General features: G+C 42.4%; 1 protein-coding gene across 2 annotated transcripts; it reads left to right on the top strand.

Annotated features, from left to right (window-relative positions):
* The first annotated feature begins 6,237 nt into the window (after positions 1–6,237).
* On the top strand, positions 6,238–9,966 carry CDKN2AIP (CDKN2A interacting protein). 2 transcript variants are annotated; one of them, XM_059156149.1, is made up of 3 exons: positions 6,238–6,805; positions 7,282–7,381; positions 7,851–7,994. In XM_059156149.1, exons 1-3 carry the CDS (start codon positions 6,534–6,536, stop codon positions 7,857–7,859), a joined length of 381 nt encoding a protein of 126 aa, XP_059012132.1. In that variant the 5' UTR covers positions 6,238–6,533; the 3' UTR covers positions 7,860–7,994. The 2 variants fall into 2 exon arrangements, with proteins under 2 accessions (XP_059012132.1, XP_059012131.1); XM_059156148.1 differs by having other exon boundaries at positions 6,250–6,805; positions 7,282–7,412; positions 7,851–9,966.
* The last annotated feature ends 10,795 nt before the right edge of the window (positions 9,967–20,761 follow it).

Genomic DNA, 20,761 nt, shown 5'->3' with positions numbered 1-20,761 from the left:
ACATTCACATAATGGAGCCATGGGTACAAAGAAGCACAAAGTTCATATCCTTCCTGCTCCTAGTTACCAAACTGCCCAATAACTAAGTGGTTTATTGCTGTCATAATCTTAGCACCTTGATTTAACAAGTTTTAGCTCACTTTTCCAGCCTCTATACCTTGTGAGTTCATCAAAATTGCTGAATAATTAAACTTCACCAAGTAGCAAAATGTGACAGATCAAAGTCCTAGACCAGAAGTCAATATATTATGTTCCTTGGTCTCCCATTCTTGTTCTTTCATTAACGAATTGTTTGATCTTGGGCAATCACTTAGCCACTCTGACCTTCAGTTTCTTCATCTACAAAATAAACACAGGCTCTAACTTTCCATGATTCTGAAGAGCCAAGATCAAGTTTATTATTTTATGGGAACTCAAACTGTCCTTCTCCAAATATGAACTGTTCTCTGATCTCAATCTGTATTTTGATTCCGGATTTAAATCCCCTACATTCTGGCATAAGGCACAGGTAAAGAGTTTCATAGAGATGGGAAATTACATATAACAAGACCTCATCTTGTTAGCACTAGGAGAAACACGAAAACTAAAGATGACCTTGTTTTCAGGAAAACTCTGTATAATCCTATATAAAAAACATAAGAATTGCTGTAAAAAGATATTACACTTTGGCTAAGCTGTGAAGGAAAGAAGTCGTCCTGATAAAAAGACCTCACAGAGGACAATTGTCTTGTGTCCTTTGAAACTGCTTACGACCATTCTTTCTTTAAAATATTTTCTGGTATTTGGTGATCCTTCTCATATGGCTGTTACCTCCATTTCCTTGAGTGTTAACTCTTTGATTTATTTAGTTTGTTATTTTTCCTTGCGTGATACTGACCTACTCAAGGGCTTTATTATTCTCAGGGTAGACACATGACTCAGACCTACGCAATTGGAGAATTTCATACCCTTGGCTAGAGTGCTTATTTAAGGGATAAATGGATTCCCAAAAGAACCTCAGGACGTTGGCAGGAACTATCAAGAGATGTTCTGGGGCGCCTGGGTGGCTCAGTGGGTTAAGCCTCTGCCTTTGGCTCAGGTCATGATCTCAGGGTCCTGGGATGGAGCCCTGCATCGGGCTCTCTGCTCAGCAGGGAGCCTGCTTCCCACCCCTCTGTCCCTGCTGCTCTGCCTACTTGTGATCTCTCTCTCTTTCTCTCTGTTAAATAAATAAAATCTTAAAAAAAAAAAAAAAAAAGAGAGAGAGAGAGAGAGAGACCTTCTCAGTTTACCGAGCTAGAGGGGATGTACACACTATGGAATACTAGGAACCATCTTGCCACTATACAGGGAGAGCTTGCCCGAGATTGAGGCTGCCACAGAAAAAGCAAAATATACTAATGAAGACCAACAGGCTTCCTGATTATATTATTTGAGTATTGGATGCCATGTTTTACTCTCCAGTCTGTCAAAAACACAGCCAATAAATCCCCTTTGTGTTAAAGCAGAAGCCATTTTATTTTATTTTTTTTAAGATTTTATTCATTTGATAGGCAGAGATTACAAGTAGTCAGAGAGGCAGGCAGAGAGATAGAGAAAGCAGGTTCTCCACTGAGCAGAGAGCCCGATGCGGGGCTCAATCCCAGGACCCTGAGACCATGACCTGGGCCGAAGGCAGAGACTTTAACCCACTGAGCCACCCAGGCGCCCCGCAGATGCCATTTTAAACCATAATTGTTTCGTCACTTGCACTGAAAATTAATCACACCAGAATCTGTGAGCCTGTAGAGATGGTCCGTAATTCTCTGCTTCTCTACATCAGAAGATGCCCAAGGGGTCTTTCTAAAATGGAGGTCATTGCTTTGCCACAGAAAAAGGTAAAGTGGAATCATATCCTATCTTTCATTTACGGGTTGATTTTGGAAGCTAACCCCCCTGAAGGATGTAACTTCACAGTCTTTTAATTCTCAAAGCAGCTAACAAATTGACATTTACTAATGTTAAGGATTAACGCAAAAACAAAGGGCACAAATTTCCTGCAGGTAAACAGGAACACTTTGGAATTTTCCACCTGTTGCCAAGTTACCACTAGCAATTACATTTTCTCTGAAAGCCAGGCTTTTTTTTTTTTTTTAAAGATTTTTATTTATTTGTCAGAGCGAGAAAGCACGCCAACAGGGGGAGAGGCAGGCAGAGGAAGAAGCAGGCTCCCCACTGAGCAAGAAATCCAATGCAATGTGGACTGAGCCACCCAGGCATCCCAAGCCAGACTTTTTGAATGCCCAAATATCTACATTATGGTCTCTACTCTAGAATTTTCTTTTTCTTTTTCTTTTTTTTTTTAAGATTTATTTATTGGGGCACCTGGGTGGCTTAGATGGTTAAACATCTGCCTTTGACTTAGGTCATGTCTTGGAGTCCTGAGATCAAGCCCCATGTCAGGCTCCCTACTCAGCAGGGAGCCTGCTTCTCACTCTCCCTCTGCCTCCTCCCCTGCTTGTACTCTGTCTCTCTCTCAAATGAATAAATAAAGAGAGAGAGAGCATGAGCCTAAGGCAGACCCTTAATCGGCCAAGCCACCAAGGCACCCCATCTTCCAGAATTTTCTTACATAACATGGGGATCAAAAGCTGATTGTCTAAAATTGAGAGACTAAGAAATTAAAGATTGAGTATATTTAAATGTGTGACAGCTGGCCAACAAAAGAATAATAAAAATGCAACTAACAACAATTGGGAGAAGAATGGGATAGTAAAAGTGATATGGATTTATCATCTTTCACATTCCAAGGGGGAATAAGTACTATTTAAAGTTGAAAAATCAAGAAAGAGAAACATTAGCATATAACTTAGTTACAAAAATAACTGCACAAAGAAACAAAGGCAGAAGATGACATACATTTGTAAATAAATGCTGTTATTTTTAGAGGGGGACCAGGGATGAGAGGGAGAGAGATTTTTACCTTCATTTTATGCCTTTTATTTCCATTGAAAAGATTCATTTCTGTGAGCATGTGTAATTATAATTTTTTAAAACTTGGCCAGAACTTAACTCCCTTCATCTAGGCATCTTGCTCCCAATCTAGAATGTCCATTTCTGGCATTCTCTGTTACATGGACTCCATCTCCCACCTCCAAATTTACATTTTCTTCGAAAATGGGGGAAGTGTTTCTCCTTCTCCCGTGAGGTTAATCTCTCTACCTGTATGTAGGATCCCTGCCCCTTCCACTCCTTTAGAAATTGTTACCCTTTTTTCCTTCAGGATCCCCAAACTCTCCCTCTACTGGCTCTTCCCAGTCACAGAGAAACACGTTCAAGATACTCCCATCTAACTAAAAGCTGTCAGGACGCCATGACCCTTTCTGGCTTTCCCTCTCTTCTCTCCTTCAGTCAGTCATCTCCTTTTCTTCTCCTGAACTCGCTCCGTGTTGAGTCTATCTCCACCACTCCACCCTTTTGCTAAGCTCCCCGGAAGGGTTCCAACCTCTACATCCGTTGACAGTATTCCTCTTCCTGACTTCTCCCCAGCTACCGACGCAGGGGACCACTGTCTCCTTAAAGCATCTTTGACTTGCAGGACCCTTCATCTTTTCACTGTGGTTTGACTAACTTGTGACCTCGTAGATCGTTTGCTGTAAACGTTTTCCCTTCACTGCAGACTGTTTCTCAAGTCAAACCATAACCTCAGCCGTGACATTGACTAGAGCATTTGCTTTACCCAGACTGCCGCACTCCACGTGCAGGCTTTGTGCCCAACGCGTCCTAAGTCCTCTTCCTGCAGTCACCCTCAGGAGCAGGAGCCGGCCTTTCGGCTTGCTCCACGTGGGGGAGCCATCTTGCATAAAGGTCGGCTTGCCACAGGAGTTTTTACCAGATTTCTCCAGAGACGCAACAGAGCTTCAATTTTAATGAATGTGCTTTTCTTTGTAACGAAACAATCTCATGAAATTAAGAGAATTCGGCCACTTGCAGCTTAAAACATAATTCGGTGGGGGTAGCAGTGGATATTTCTGTTTATTAGGATTCTCTCTCTGTCCTCTGATCAGATTTCTGGGGGGCAGGCAGAGGTAGGGGAAGTGGCTTGTGTATCATCCTAGCATTGTCTCTGTACTACTTCTCTCTGTACGGTCTTCCCTGTGGGATCTACTGAGAGCAAACTGTCTGATCCCCCAATACAAGTGACATTGGTCACTGGTGGGGAGTTTGAGGGGTTCTCCCCTCTTGATTGGCCCTACCTGGATCTCAGGGGCCTCATGACTTGTTGAGAACTGGCTGCTTTCTCCTTTGAAGCCCAGGCCGTCCTATCCTCTAGATGCATTTGGATCATGCTGCCTGGGAGGCACTTGAGCATTCCTCTCTCTCTCCCTGTAACTTTTTTAATTCCTCTAGGACCTGTGAGAGACATGTGTGTATGTGCTGGGGAGAAGGAATGGGGTGGTATAGTCAGTTCTCAGAGCAATGAAAGGTTCTTTCGGTGCTCATTTCTACTCTTCTAAAAGCCAACCCATGGTGGCTCAGGGAACTAAATGTGCTGTCTTCTCCCAAAGGTGCAGACAGAGCCAACACTTCCCCTCACATTCACTAATGTTCCTAAATTCTCTTACCTTTTTTCTCTGAATTCTTCCCACAGCCCAAAAAGGAATTTCTCTCCACAGGGTGAGAAGCATTTTCTTTTTCTTTTTTAATATACCATTAAATTTACCATTTAAATTAAAAATGGTAAACATTTTTACCAAATCTTTACCAATTTACCAAATTTACCATATTAATTTTAATATACCATTACATTTACCATTTAATATACCATTCTTCTAGCTCCGTGGTCCATGGTCTATGCCCTGAATCTCTCTATATGTAAAATAAACTTTTTAGGAATGAGAAATACATGTATCTTTTCTTAGTGTCAAGCCTCTGGCTCTTGGAAAGTACTCTGCCTTTCAGGCCACATTGCATTTACTGTAACTTTAAAAATTATTTGGGAACTCAGGCATTACTCTCCTCTCAAGGCAATGAACCCCACAGGTGGAAGGCTACATGGGAACAAGAAGACAAGTGAGAAAATTCTTGGCTTAAAATGCACACATAGGATCTAGGTATGTGATCAGGGATTTTTACTCGTCATCTTCCCCCATGCCAAAGAACTCATGAAAGCAAAAACCGTTACCATTTGTCTTTTAAATTCCCAGATTCTGAAGCCTTTCATCTCAAGTTTCAGAAATTTTCATTGAAGAGGAAAGAACACAATTAGAAGCAAAATCCCAAGCTTCAAAACTCCCTTGTGCCTGTTTGTAGGAAGTTTCACTTAGTATAACAGGAAAGTGGGTATTATTTTCATGTTAATAGCAGGATGGTTTGATTATTCCAGTATGTCCATAAATTACGTTAAAAAAAATTTTTATCCAGTGTGACTTTTTGGGCTTGATTATTCTGATTCAAGCATTTTTGAATCCAAGTCCATAAATGTTTAATGGAAAGAAAATTTATTTTTTACTTCGTAACTGATCATTATTGCACAGCACTTATTTTACCTTACTACAATGTATTGATCTTGAAAACACATATACCTGAAATTGAAATCGTTAGCGATAAGCAAGCCGGCGGCAATGGTTTTAAGTGTGGATATTATAAAGTAGAAAAAAACCGCAAGGGAAAAAAGCTCTAAAGGGGGAAAGGTTTGGGGGGACAGAGATACGCAGGCACTTTTCCACGCTGCCTCCCGGCTATCTGCCCAGCTGGGGGTTACGCTCTGTGACTCTCGGGGACCCAAGTCCTTAGCAGTCCGGGACGCCGCGGCTCGTCCACCTCCGAAGCAGCGCCGCGGGCTGTTTTCTGACACGATCCAAAGATGGAGGCGCGCTTTTGTTGATGGCGGCCCCGCTGAAAACCAGCGACCGCGGCGGAGGCGCGCACACCTCGCCTTGGACTCGCGCCTCGGGCTCTGCGAGGACGCGGGGGCACGCGGGGGCACGCGAGGGGTTGACCCGCCCCGGCCCGGCTGCCCTCCGCCGACCCGGCCCTCCCCGCCTCCACGCCCAGCGCCGCGGCGGGCCCGCGGACGGAGGGAGGGGGAGGGAGGGGGAGGGAGGGGGAGGGAGGCGGCGGGAGCGCGCGCGGCGTCACAAAGCCGAGCCGGATCGCGGGGCTGGAACCGGAGACCGGGGGCCCCAGCCCCGGCGGCGCGGAAGGCGCGGAAGGCGCGAACGCTCAGCGCCCACCCGCCCTCCGCCCCCGCGGACGCCCCTCCGCCGCCCGCCCCAGCGGCGGCGTCCCGGGCGCTCGGGCGGCGCAAAGCGTCCTGGGAGAGCCGGCTCGCGCCGGAAGGACGCGCGGGCGCTCGGCGGCGGCGAGGTTATAAAAGGGAAGGAGCCGGCGGCGGGCGGAAGTGGGCGGTTCGGCGGCTGCCGGCGCTGTTGTTTGGCGTTTGGGCCTCCCGAGGGGCGTTCTCCGGAGGGCCGCCGGTGCAGGCCGCAGTGACAGGGCCGCTCGCCCCCGCGCAGCCCGCCTCTCTCCCGGAGCAGCGTCTGCTCGCGGCTTCCGCGACCCGCAGGCCCAACATGGCGCAGGAGGTGTCGGAGTACCTGAGCCAGAACCCGCGGGTGGCCGCCTGGGTGGAGGCGCTGCGCTGCGACGGCGAGACTGACAAACACTGGCGCCACCGCCGCGAGTTTCTGCTCCGCAACGCCGGGGACCTGGCCCCGACGGGCGGCGCGGCGGCCGCCAACGCGGAGGAGGCTGCGGACGCCGAGAGCGGGAGCCGCAATCGGCAGCTGCAGCAGCTCGTCTCCTTCTCCATGGCCTGGGCGAACCACGTCTTCCTCGGGTGCCGGTGAGTGAGCCGGCGCCCCTGACCCGCTCCCCGCGTCTGGTGGCCGCCCCCGGACTGGGGCCCGCAGCCTCCGCGGGGAGCGGGAAGTGGGGAAGCGCGGGAATCTGCGGGACTGGCTGCCCTCTGAGGGTGAGAAGGGCGAGGGCGTCTCCGCCCGAAGCCGACCTGACCCACAACCGGCCCCCGGTTGGGTGGGGGGCGTCTGCTCGGGTTGTGGGCGGACCACGCTCTCGTGGGGGACGCCGAACTGAAGGCTTGGGGAGGAGCGACCCCGCCCCCCAGGCCCTGGAGCGTTTGTTTCTGGGGTTCCAGGAAACCGAAAGTTCTGGCGGTCGGCGCACTTGCTTGATTACAACCAGGAAATGCAGTTCCTGTGGCCTGTTCTTGCATTGCCGAAGTAGTAGCTTTAAAAAAAAAAAAAGAAAGAAAGAAAAAAACACTAAAAAGCATTTTTTAAGGGTGTTTTTCTTTTCCAGGTACCCACAAAAAGTTATGGATAAAATACTTAGTATGGCTGAAGGCATCAAAGTGACAGATGCTCCAATCCATACAACAAGAGACGAACTGGTTGCCAAGGTGAAGAAAAGAGGGATATCGAGTAGCAATGGTTAGCAGATCATAGATGTGAACATACATAGGAGTTTAGAACATAAGTTTGATACCATTAGGAATTACTGTTATTACTAATTTTTTTTTTTAACAAGCTAGAATTTTTACGATATTAATAATCAAGTTGGAATGTTAAACCTACGTTATGTGTCTGTGTGTTTTAGGCCCTGGTTTTGATAGTTTCCTTTGACTGCTTTAGATTTTCAAGTGTCAAATGTTGTCTGTGCTGTTGACTTTTTTTAATATTAGAAATTAAATGATGTCATCCAACCCCGTTTTAAGAACTTATGCAAGTTATTCCACACTTTTGAAAGAAACTGCTAGTCCTGAAATACTTTTGCCTCGTGCCTTTATTTTAACAAGTATGTGTCTTGTAAACTTTCAGCTGATCTGTATGAGCTCGACTTAGTCATTTGTCTGTTTTCCTCCTTTTCAGAAGGGGTAGAAGAGCCTGCGAAAAAACGAATCATCGAAGGAAAAAACAGTTCTGCAGTTGAGCAAGATCACGCAAAAATTTCTGCCAAAACAGAACGTGCGTTGGCTCAGCCGGAGAACAGCTCTGCGTGCGCAGGGGCATCTGCGAAGTCGGAGAGTGGTGGGAACTCCAGGCGCAGCTCTGGCACCTCGAGTCAGAATAGCTCTACAGGTGATGGAGATCGGTCTCTTTCTAGCCAAAGTAGCAGCAGCATTTCCTCTCAGGTAACAGCGGCAGGGTCTGGAAAAGCTTCTGAATCAGAAGCTCCAGAGAAACACAGTTCAGCATCCATTGTTTCTTCGTTGTTGAAATCCAGTGTGAATAGTCATGTGACCCCGTCTGCTGATTCCAGACAACAAAGCGGATCACCTAAAAAGAGTGCTTTGGAAGGCTCTTCGGTCTCCTCTTCTCAAAGCATCTCAGAGATTGAGGTGCCTCTGTTGGGCTCCTCCGGAAGCTCAGAAGGAGAGTTGCCACTGTTGTCTTCTAAACCTAGTTCAGAGACAGCTTCAGGTGGGTTAACTTCCAAAACTAGTTCAGAGGCCAGTGTTTCAGCATCTCTTTCTAAAAATAGTTCCTCATCAGGCACATCCTTACTAGTTCCCAAGAGCAGCACATCGACAAGTACCTCGATGCTGACTTCCAAAAGCACTTCGCAGGTAGCTGCCTCACTGTTAGCGTCCAAGAGCAGCCCCCAGACCAGCGGATCTCTAGTTTCCAAAAGCACTTCCTTAGCCAGCGTGGCCCAACTGGCTTCGAAGAGTAGTTCTCAGACTAGCACCTCACAGTTGCCTTCTAAAAGTACGTCACAGTCAAGTGAGAGCTCTGTTAAATTCTCCTGTTGCAAATTAACCAATGAAGATGTGAAGCAGAAACAACCTTTTTTCAATAGACTGTATAAGACAGTGGCCTGGAAGTTGGTAGCTGTTGGTGGCTTTAGTCCCAATGTGAATCATGGAGAGCTCCTAAACGCAGCTATCGAAGCTCTAAAGGCAACACTGGATGTGTTTTTTGTTCCACTAAAAGAACTAGCAGATCTGCCTCAAAATAAAAGCTCCCAAGAAAGTATTGTTTGTGAATTGCGATGCAAGTCTGTGTATTTGGGCACTGGCTGTGGAAAAAGCAAAGAAAATGCAAAAGCTGTTGCATCAAGAGAAGCACTAAAGTTATTTCTCAAGAAGAAGGTAGTGGTAAAGATATGTAAAAGGAAATACAGAGGCAGTGAGATAGAAGATCTGGTACTCCTTGATGAAGAATCAAGGCCTGTAAACTTACCGCCAGCATTAAAACATCCCCAAGAGTTATTATAATACGTCCAGAATACCACTGCATATAATGTCTGGTATTGGAAGAGAAAAACTGGCTTACTTTTGTATAATATAAAACACAGGCTTTCACAAATTTTGTATTGCTTTTTTCCAGTTTTGCAGAAAATTTACATTCGAGTTCTCTTCACACAGTAGAAGTTGTAAATAATTTATGACAGTACATACTAAAAAGTATGCATTAACAGCATACCAGTATTCTGTTTTATTTGCTGAAGAAAATACTGTCTTCTATTTTTAATGATCCGTTAGGTACGATGTGTAGTTCTGTAGAATCTTAAAACTTTTGTACTACTTTCAATTTGGTGAAAATGTATTAAGTTGTCTACCATGCTTTCCTTTTTTTTTTCCCTAGCTGAATAAACCTGCACATCAAAGGGGACCATAGTATTTGAATGTCTGAAAGTCTGTGAAGCTTAAGGTTTTAAGAATGTTGCCCATAATGTTGAACATGTCTGTTAAAGAATAAAAGAAAAAATAGTTGCCTCAGACTATTTTTATGAGAAGTTGTAAGCATTTTTTAGATATAAAGCAGTATAAAGTACTTAAGGTTATTTTATTCTGAAGTTGTTTAAAATTCACCATGATTTTGACCGCTGCAGATTCTTTAAGTGGGTTAATTTATGTTTGAGGTAAAATACAATTTACTCTTTTTCTTAAAGACATAAATGTGGGTTTCTATATTAAGCATATTTTGTGACTACTATTAACAGATTGATTTGTTTAGATATTAAATGCTTTAAGCTATTTTACCTTTTCAAGAAGTTGTGTTTTTTTTCCCCCCTCTAAGTCCCAACCAGTTCCTGCAAATGGGCTTCCCACTACTAGTCATAAATTACAGTCAGGTAATTTTTCTTAGCTGATACACAACTTTTTAGGGATAGAGATGTTACAGTTTACAAATCTAGAAATAGTTAAACTAGATGGTTTTTAAATTTACAAATCTACAAGAAGACTGGGAACAACGGAGAACCAGGGCGGCTTGAATGAGCTTGTTCGGTTGAATTACACTTGTTAGTAATGAAATGGAATCCTGTGTCAGGGGGTTCTGACTGTATTACTCTTATTATATATTCTGTTTCATTTGTCTTCACACTCTGGCCCAAGACCTGGCCTTTTCTGTCTAGCTGCTGCACATTGAGAAGTTGTGTATAGAGAAAAATCAAGAAATGACCTTTTATATTCTAGTTTTATTAGAATCGGAAAATTGAACATAAGTAGCACAATTTCAAGTACACAGAAGTTATTTCTGTTTTATATTCTAGAAATAGACAAGGATACTTAACATACTTGAAATGATCAGCTTTCATTTTACCAGATAATCTTCAATGATTCAGTTTCGAGGATACTAAGTTAGATACCAAAGTCCATATTCGGTAAATGGGTTGGGTCTTTATATGTTGTAAGAAGCAATGACATGAGTGTTATGAAAGCACTTCTACCTTCCTCAGTCTGGGAATGTGTATTTTGTGGGACAGTGATTCCCAGAAAAGTAAGCAAGATACTACAAAGGATAAATAAATTTCTGTAATGCATCTGATTAGGTGGTTTGGTAATTTCCTAAATTGGCTTGTGTCAAGTTAGTATAAAGTTCAGTGAAAATCAATTATATTGATACGGTAGAATTGGAGGAAGTTGCTTAGTGTAAAAACATTAATTTATAAATGTTTAGTTGCTATAGCCTTACACTCAGCTTATAATACAGCTTATACTTAATAAAAATTTAAAGAATCCCTGATAAAAGAGAAACGCTTATTTTGCAATAGTTCAGGATAGTACAGTGCAGAAGAAAACAAGCTTTGGGTAGGAATCTGTTACTCTTTTTTTTTTTTAAGATTTTATTTATTTGACAGATTACAAGCAGACAGAGAGGCAGTCAGAGAGAGGAGGAAGCAGGCTCCCTGCTGAGCAGAGAGCCCAATGTCTGGCTCGGTCCCAGGACCCTGGGATCAGCGATCATGACCTGAGCCGAAGGCAGAGGCTTTAACCCACTGAGCCACCCAGGCACCCAGGAATCTGTTATTCTTGAGATAGAATCTTGGCTCCCCTTGGGAATTTAACCCTTAGACTTCACCTGTAAGATGGACTAATGGCCGTCTCGAAGAGCTATGAGGATTAAGGGAAATAATACATTTAAACTGTCCAGTACAGTGCAATATACCATACTTCATTAATTGCTTGTGTATGTAGGCTCATTTCCTCACAACTTCATGAGTAACTATTCTCATGTGGCCTATTTTTCAGTTGAAACCAAGTTACACGGTCAAAGAGTGAATTCACACCCGTATCTAATTTCAGAGCACAAGCTCTTACTGTTTATCTTTCTCATTTCTCTAAATGCTAAAATTTCTGAAAATCCCCGAGACTGTAGCTTTCTACCAGTTTTATTAAGTGACAAAACATGTTTCCAAAGCCTCATTTCCCTGGAATGAGTCACAGCAGGAACTCTTCTGTTTCTTAGTCCTTTTCCTTAGTAGTTGCATGTCTTAAATATCTTCAACTAGGGAATTAGCCGTTATGGGTGTAACTGAAATTTGTTATGATGATTATTTTTAAGATTTTATTTATTAGAGCATAAGCAGGGGTAGCAGTCAGGGGAGAAGCAGGCTCCCTGAGGAGTAGGGAGCTCAGATGTGGGGCTCGATCCCTGGACCAAAGATCTTGACCTGAGCTGAAGTCTGGCGTTTAACTGACTAAGCCACCCAGGTGCTCCTAAAATTTGGTTTTTTGGATTTTTTTTTTTTTTAAGAATTTGTTATTTGACAGACAAGTAGGCAGAGACAGAGAGAAGGAAGCAGGCTCCCCGCTGAGCAGACAGCCAATGTGGGGCTCAATTCCAGGACCTTGGGACCAGGGCCTGAGCTGAAGGCAGAGGCTTTAACCCACCTAGCCACCCAGGCGCCACCTGAAATTTGTTTTTAAAGAAAGCCCTAAAGGGGTCCCTGGATGGTTCAGTCAGTTAAGTGTCTGCATTTGGCTCAGGTCATAATCCCAGGACCCTGAGATTGTGCCCTGCTTTGGGCTCCCTGAGCAAGGAGCCTGCTCCTGGAGTCTGCTGCTCCCTCCCTCTGACCCTGCTTGCTGCTCATGCTCTTGCTCACTGGCACGGAGTGAATAAATTACCAAGATGGGAAATAACTGAATTTCATCCTTAAATTGAGCTGAGATGATGTTCTAAAACTGATTTCCCTTGATGGTGCTAAAATCGGGATTTTTTTAAATAGTAAAGTTAGTTTGATGTAGAAGACTGGTGTCATCATGAATTTTTAACCCAAATTTTGGGGGCCTGCCACTGCTTCCATTGACTAGGGTGATTGTCATAAGGATAAGTGTAATTCCAAGGCTTTTGATGTGTATTCTACACACACACACACACACACACACACACACATGCATATATACGTGTATATATGAAATACATATAAAAAGCCTGCTTCAATTTATAAATGAAAGGCCCATCATTTAGCCTACCAAGTGCAGCTTTTTTTTTGGTACACATTTCTCCTTGCTGTTGAGATCCCTGAGTAATGACAGTGAGAAGGTAACCAAAGCCAGCACTGACTGGGAACCAGGTCAGTCCTACAATTGCGTTGTAGTGCAAGGGGAATTTGTAGGCTTTTTGCTCAAAAATTGTACTAAAGTCCTACATGGACTCACATCACTGACAAATCTCTCGGTAGCCATTTCAGCCATGACTTTTAAAAAAATATTTAATGTAATTAATGGATAGAAGTGCTTTCTGTAGCTTTTTACCATTTAAACAAATAGAAAGTGCAGGGGTGGTCAAGCCATTAATTTTCCCACTACGCCACAAGAAAGACATTGGTAGAAATTTCACATTTCCCTGGCTTTCTTGAATGCACTTTGGTTGTTATCCAGCTAAAACCATTTGTTTTTCCTTTGCTTTCTGTTTTACCAGCTTTATCTGTCTCTACTTTTCTGTTTCCAAAAAAAAAAAAAAAAAAGAAAAGAAAGAAAGAAAGAAAAGAAGACTAAAGAAGGATTATCCCCTGCAAATGAACATTAATTTTTGAAGATTTCTTCATCTGTTCCTCTGCTGTTTATAGAGGGAAAAAAAAATAGTTAGTAGACAAAGTCCCAAACTAAAGTGACTAACTTGGAAAGGGGAAGAATGTTAATACTGAAAAGGAATGGTGACATACAGGACATTTGTTTGAAAACGAGAGATTTCATATGCCAGGACTTTAACAGGAAGCAATCAAATACACCTTTTGTGATTTGGGCATTTTCACGAGTAGAATCTGAATCGACCTTAGCAGTCACTGGGAAGCAACCAAACTGTCTCAACATAAGCAGTAAATACACTGAACTATAAAACCAGTCTGCAGAAGTGGAATGTGTAGAACTTGAAAAGGAATGTAAAGACAGGTCAAAAGGATAGGCACCACCTAGGGTTTGCCCTATGACTGTTGTCATGTAAATCAGTTCACCAGGGCTTGGACACACTGAAATGATAAGACTGGAGCTCGGAATACGTAATCTGTGGTTTTCAAACTTCCCTTTCGCCATATGCCCTAAAAGAAAAATGGGAGCCCCGTGTGTATGAAACAGGAGCAGAACTACCTTAGTTCAAGGAGGGTGGCCCCCAGAGAATTCCTTCTAACTTCCTCATTCCTGCAGCACCTCTCTGGACCCTGAGCAGAAGGGTTAACAACCACGAGGCCCCATGTAGATCGCTTCCTCCTGCAACAGGTATCAGAAAGTCACCAGTTTACTACAAAATGGAAATACTCACCTTTTAAGTCATTTGCCAAATAGAGACTCTAATTAGTAGGGACTGCAGTAAAGCCCAAGGGACCATCACAGAAAATTAACATTTAAATAACACTCAAAATAACTACCATTCCTTTCTTTTTTATTGTGAAATGGAATTGTGAAAGTGCAGGAAGTCCAATAATGATTAACTGAATGCCCATATAACATTACCTAGCTCACAAAATAAAACTATATCAGCACGACAAGCACTCCCATGTGAGTAGCCACATTTATTTGGTGCCTACAATAAGTTGTTGGTTTGCCTATGTCTTTTTTTTTTTTTTTAAGTAAGCTCTCTGCCCAACGTGGGCTTGAACTCACAACTCCAAGATCAAGAGTCACGTGCTCTACTCGGGCTGAGCCTGCCTGGGGCCCCTACCTAGGTTTTATTTAAGCTTCCCTGAGCCCCAAAATATGGGTTGGTATTGCTGACCCTGTGTTACAAACAAGAAAACTGAGGACCGTTTTGAATTGTTTCCCTCAAATCAGAGAACTAGTGTATGCTGAGGCAGAGACTACACTAAGCAATGACTTGGTTCGAATTTGGGGCAGTGAATGTGAACACCAGTGAGACATGCTGCTTTCTATTCTCCAGAAAATAGTAAGTGTAACAGATTTTGAGGAAAATTTGAGAAAATTTATTTGACTATTTAAACTAGGAAGCTTCTTGGGCGCCTGGGTGGCTCAGTGGGTTGGGCCGCTGCCTTCGGCTCAGGTCATGATCTCGGGGTCCTGGGATCGAGTCCCGCATCGGGCTCTCTGCTCAGCAGGGAGCCTGCTTCCTCCTCTCTCTCTGCCTGCCTCTCTGCCTACTTGTGATCTCTCTCTGTCAAATAAATAAATAAAATCTTAAAAATAAATAAATAAATAAACTAGGAAGCTTCTAAAGAAGTAAACTTGAAACTGGTCAAGTATAATCATTGGAAAATATTTTCTAGACATTCTATTTGTAGAACTCAAAGGGACAACTCACAGAGGCAATGGTATAACCAATGATGTAATCAGGGGTTGAAACAAATGATGAATCCTGTCTCGTTATCTTTCACCATTTGCATATTATTAAGGGGGTTTTGTACACTAAAGAAAAAATGGTTCTCAGGAAATAGAAACCAATAGAGGTCCAGGGAAGCATTTCTAGTTGATCTTACCCATGTGCACTGATGGCCATATTTAAAGAGGGAGTTCTCAGAGACGCTCAGGAACCCGCAGTTGGGAAACCAATATGGGGTAAAGTAGGCGTACCTTCTGTCCTTGTTTTTCATTCCAAAGTATTCAGTGCAATCAAGATAAATATGATATAGGTAAGATAAAGATACTGCTTTGAAAATATTTGCTCCCCCCCGCCCCCCATAATTCACATTCTCTAGCAGTTATTCTGCTGTTAGAGCAGAATTCCTCGTCGGGAAGAAGAGGATGATATGACTTTAGGGCAGTCCATTGCGGGGGTAGCAAGGAAGTAAAAAGCCGTGCATTCCAGCCATGGTAGATTTTGAGGAGGAGAAGGGTAAGGAAGGGAAACAGGCATTTGAGACCTTGTGGGTCCTGAGCTCTAGCCCTATAGCATGAACTTCGACTGGCAGTCTTGTAGAGGCGGGAGTAAGAGTTTTCATTTAGAGAGCCTGCTTTGTTTATCCTGACTGTAATCAGAGACCGCATCGCTCCTTAGCAGGGTCCAAGAGATCTGAAGAGGGATTGAGTAAGAAATACTGAAGGCATCAGGACCTTAAACCCAGAGACACCGAGTTGTATAACACCATGGGTCATCATTCACGTAGAAAACAATGGATGTCATTTAATGCAGTGCATGATGTCCCCTCGAGTTTTGTTAAGAGGTGGTCCTTTTTGGAATCCCTGAAATTGTTATATGAATAAACTTATTTTTAAAATCATACTTTAGGGGGCACCTGGGTGGTTCTGTCATTTAAGTGTCTGCCTTCAGCTCAGGTCATGATCTGGGGGGCCTGGAATGGAGTCCCATCTCAGGATTCCCTGCTCAGTGGGGAGTCTTGCTTCTCCCTCTCCCTCTGTGCCCACCCCTACCCCCGCTCGTGCTCTCTCTCTCTCAAATAAATTTTTAAAAATCTTCAATAAAAAAAAATCTCACTTTAAAAAAGTAATTTGAAATAAATATGAGTGGTTCTAGGAAGCATGAGTAGCATACAAATTCTAACAAACAGTTCTTAGGAGTAGCATATGTTAAAGTACTTGACCTTGCCAGGGGCATTATTTATACATACATGGTCATGAGTTACTTTGCCCAACACATTCTTCTCTAGGAAGAATTATTTTAAGACAGTAGCCTAAAATTAAGTCATATTAGGTGAAGCAAGTCTACTTGGGTTATGCTAAGGATTTTTTTTTTTTCTCTATTCACAAAGCTTGGGGGCAATTCAGGAATTAGGGAGGTGAAGAATTATGTCAGCTCAGGTATGGACCAACACTGAGAGTCTGCACTGTGTTCCCTCCTACAGACACTGTCCCTTAATTATGAGGTTTGCTTCCACACATTCGATGCAACCCCCCCATCCCTCCCTGTTTCCCTTTGATCTGTTTCTTTGCTCCGCTAATTCTCTCTCGGACATTAGCTTTGCTGAGGTGAGCTCACCCACATCGAAGGCTTTAAGAGTTTTACTTTCTAAAACCATGGAAGATAGTGTGTGCTTCAAAAGTTGGACATCCCATAAATTTCAGTGTCACTATAAAGCAGGAGGGGGAAGACTGTTACATAGAAAACAACAGAAGATCAGCTCTATCAACTCTGTTCCCATCCAATGGACCTATGGATTTTGTGTAGACTTTGGTAGCTTTTTAGAATTTAAAATTCTATCCCTTATTGTAAGGGAATCCATGCCATCATCTATCAAAACAAACCTTTCCCGCTGAGTCTTGACCTGCAACAGACAAACTGAAATAACATTAACAACATATTGATTTTCTACTGCTGCTATACAAAATCGCCACAATTATGGTGGCTTAAACAATACAAATCTGTAGGAGTGAAGTTAGAAATGATGGGTCGAGTCCTCAAATGGCATTACCCTGGCCCTGCTCCTTCTGCCAAGTCTTTTTTCTGTCTCTAACATCTCTGTCTACTCTTCCACTCCTGCCTTTCTTTCCCTCTTAGAGGGACCCCTGTCATTACATTTGGTTCACAATAATCTCTTTATTTTAAGATCGTCATCAGATGATCACTGATCATCTGATCAACTTCATTAATTCCATTTGCAAACTTCATTCTCTCAGGTAATGTAACATATTCATAGGTTCCAGGGATTAGGACATGGTGCCCTGGGGGTCCACTGTTCTGCCTACCACATAGAGATTTGAATTCACCACCACCATTTATCTTAGGAACGTTGGGCTTTTAACTTCATAAATGACAAGTGTTGACTGCCTTGCTGCTGAGCAAGACGCAGAATGGAAAGTGGTACAGCTTAAAAATGAGTCCCACAGCGCGGCTAATAAATTGATGTAGTTAAGACGGATATATTTATTTTAAATGGTGTCTGATCACAACTAGTTTCTCTGCCATTTAATCCTCAAAGTCTAATAAGGGAACCTCTTTCTCCTCCAAGTGTCCTTAAATAAGAAGGACTTTCTTTTAAGGGTCAAATAATAGAAGTTCAGTAGTAGCTACAATGGTAAACAAACTGTTGACAGGTTTTCAAGACTTCTTTGGGGGCTAGGACTTTCTCTTAAGGGTCAAATAATAGAAGTACAGTATTAACTACAATGGCAAACAAACTCCTGACAGTTTTTCAAGACTTCTTTGGGAGCCAGTAAAATTGCCTCTTTGCCATAATGAGGCTGGTGGGTGTGGTAAGAGCTATAAGGTCAGCATTCCGTGCCTTAACTTCCTTGACTTACTGCCTGACTGATCTCACAAATGTCAAATGTCAGCTTCTCATTGCTGAGGAAGATACATCTTTTTTTTTTTTTTTTTAAAGATTTACTTATTTATTTTAGAGAGAGAGGGAGCTCACATGAGAGAGAAAGGGCAGAGAAGGGGCGTAGGAAGAGGAAGACAAGCAGACTCCCAGCTGAGTAAGGAGCCCAACACGGGGCTCGATCTCAGGATCCTAGGATCATGACTTAAGCTGAATTCAAGAGACACATGCTTAACCAACTGAACCACCCAGGTGCCTCTCATCCTAATCTTCCTTTTTTTTTTTAAAGATTTTATTTTTAAGTAATCTCTACACCCAACGTGAGCCTTGAACTCACAACTCTGAGATCAAGAGTCACAAACGCCACTGACTCCATACCCCAGGTACATCTTAAACTTATAGCTGAACAAATAGCCTAAGGACATAATATAACTCTGAAAACACCTGATTGGAGTTGTAGCCATAATGGTTAAATATATCCTAGGCATTCGAAAAATCACATTGGTTGACTTCAAATATTTCACATTATGTTGCAAGTATCCTAAAGAGGTGAAAGGGACGTGTTCATAAGGAACATGGTAGCACATGTTTTGCTCCAGATAATATGCATACTTCTAAAATCAGAGTTATGTGGGTATTTCTTTTAACAGCAAATTTATAAAACACAAATTTTATGGGCTTCCAAGTAAGAGTATCTTTATTTGGAAAGAATATCTGTATTTCATTAGTTTACCTTCAAAGTGTTTTTAGGCCACCTCTTTTGGAATTGCCTTGTGGTCCAGAAGCATGTTCTTTGGAATTACTTCAGTGATTTAGTGGTAGAAAATATTTGTATTTTGTGGATTGATTTGATTTTTTACTTTTCCTGGAGTTTAGGATACAAAATGCACTTCTCAGATGAGGCCTCAAATTAACTCATCAGCTTTGATGATTCACAAGTCTCCACTTAAGGGCTCTTGTGTCATTTGTCAACTGGCTGAACACAAAGATTGTCCTATCTTATCATCTCTTGAATGCCTATATCAGTTACGGTTCTTTTGTTTCAAGCTATAGAAATTAACTCTAAAATGGCAAAACGAAAATTATGGAACGGTCATTCATTGAAACAAAGGACAAGTTAAACCACCAAGAATGTAGGCAGCAGATACCTACAAGAGACTCAGTTTCACCTAAAGACACCCATTGATTGAGAGTGAGGGGATGGAGGGATGCTGAGTGGCTCATTTGGTTGAGCCTTCAGCTGGGGTCATGGGAGCAAGTCCCATGTTGGGCTCCTTGCTCAGCAGGGAGCCTGCTTCTCTGTCTAGCGCTTTCCACCTTCCATGAGAAAGTCTTTGTATTGGACACAATAGCCTATCTTCAGGAGCTGGTGAGAATATTAAGCAGGTGACTCTTGAATGTTAATGAGGCACAGCCCAACTCAGCACAAGGTGACTCGTTTCCTTAGCACTTAGCCTAACATCAGGCATACTCACCAGGCATACTCATCAGGAATCCAAAATACTTAACCTTTCTCAGAGGGGATTTTTGTCCCTAAAACCTAGCAGCCTGAGGAACCCTGAGGTATACAGCAGGTGTATCGCATTATGAGTCCACAAAGGTCAATCTAAGACATTTCTGCAAAGAAGTTAAGAAAACTAGCACCATAAATAATCTGTTTTGTATTTTAAAATGAAAATGCTGTAAAGCAATGAAAAAGAAAAGCCCACAATTGTAAATTTGTTAATTGGGAAAGAATTTACAAAGAAGAGCTATAGAACAGTATGGCTCAAGAGTAGGACAGATGGGGTAAGAATAAAGCTTTCCAAGGTAAAAATTTAAATGAAATTGGCACTTAAATTAATGTGTATAACTTGGGAACAGATATGAGTTATACATCATGCGTTTATAAGGTTTTGTTATAATACAGACCAATTTTCCAGAATTTGAAATTGGTGGTGTAGAGTCAGCATGTTGCTCTTATTTTCCAGGAAATAATCCAAAAGTGTAAGAGGAAATGAGCAAAAAATAAAAATGTGTGTGTATGAGAGAGAGAGAGAGAAATTAGGAGAGAGCAGAAATGCCAGATCATAAAATAGTAGAGGAACTGCGAAAAGCAGTGGAGATGGATCAGCTACAAGCAAGGGAGGATATAGAGAGAAAATGCAACTGCAGGGTTGTAAAGCCAGCAAACTATATTTATCAAAGTGAGGGAGGCACCATGAAGCATAAAAGTTAAATCGTTTGTTTTCAACCGTGGGAACAGGGTACATGCGCTGATGGGATAAGTTCTCACGGAGGAAATAGTCTGTCTCTGTAGCAACAGGAGAAAAGAGATTTGGCATTATGAAAAAAAAAAAAAAAAAAAACCCAAACCTACAAACAAAAGTATGGGTTGTAAGAAAAATCCCAGCTGGGCAGGAACATGGTTTTGGTTCCTCCCCAACATAATGTCCTCCAAATAGCTGGTCCAGGAGTAACTTGTCTGTTTCAGAGATGAGTAAGGAAAAAAAAAAAAAAAGGAAGAAAATAAAACCATGCAGGATTTATAAAAGCATACATCAAGAAAAAAAAAAAAAAAGGTGAAGAGGAGAAACAGAAAAGAAAGTGGTATTCTATAACCACAAAAGAAAAATGCTTCCATAGAACAGTTGAATTGTGTTACTTCATGAATTAAAAGAAACAACTTTAAAAAGCAACTAGTCCTTTGAAGCAAGAGCTCAAAGCAGAGATGCAATAACTCAGGGAAGAAAGAATGAGGAACAGGAATACATAAGACATAAACTAGCAGAACTCAGGGAAAAAGTAGAAGAAAAAAGTATAACCATCGTATCAGAATGGAAGCAATATACCAATATATATATATATTACTACTGGTTCTCTCCCTCTATATCCTATTTGCCCT

This window comes from Mustela lutreola, chromosome 18 (genome assembly GCF_030435805.1).
Source record: "Mustela lutreola isolate mMusLut2 chromosome 18, mMusLut2.pri, whole genome shotgun sequence".
In the NCBI taxonomy this organism is placed as follows: domain Eukaryota; kingdom Metazoa; phylum Chordata; class Mammalia; order Carnivora; family Mustelidae; genus Mustela; species Mustela lutreola.
The sequence above is the reverse complement of the archived record's forward strand: the minus strand, read 5'-3'. Positions and strand labels throughout refer to the sequence as shown.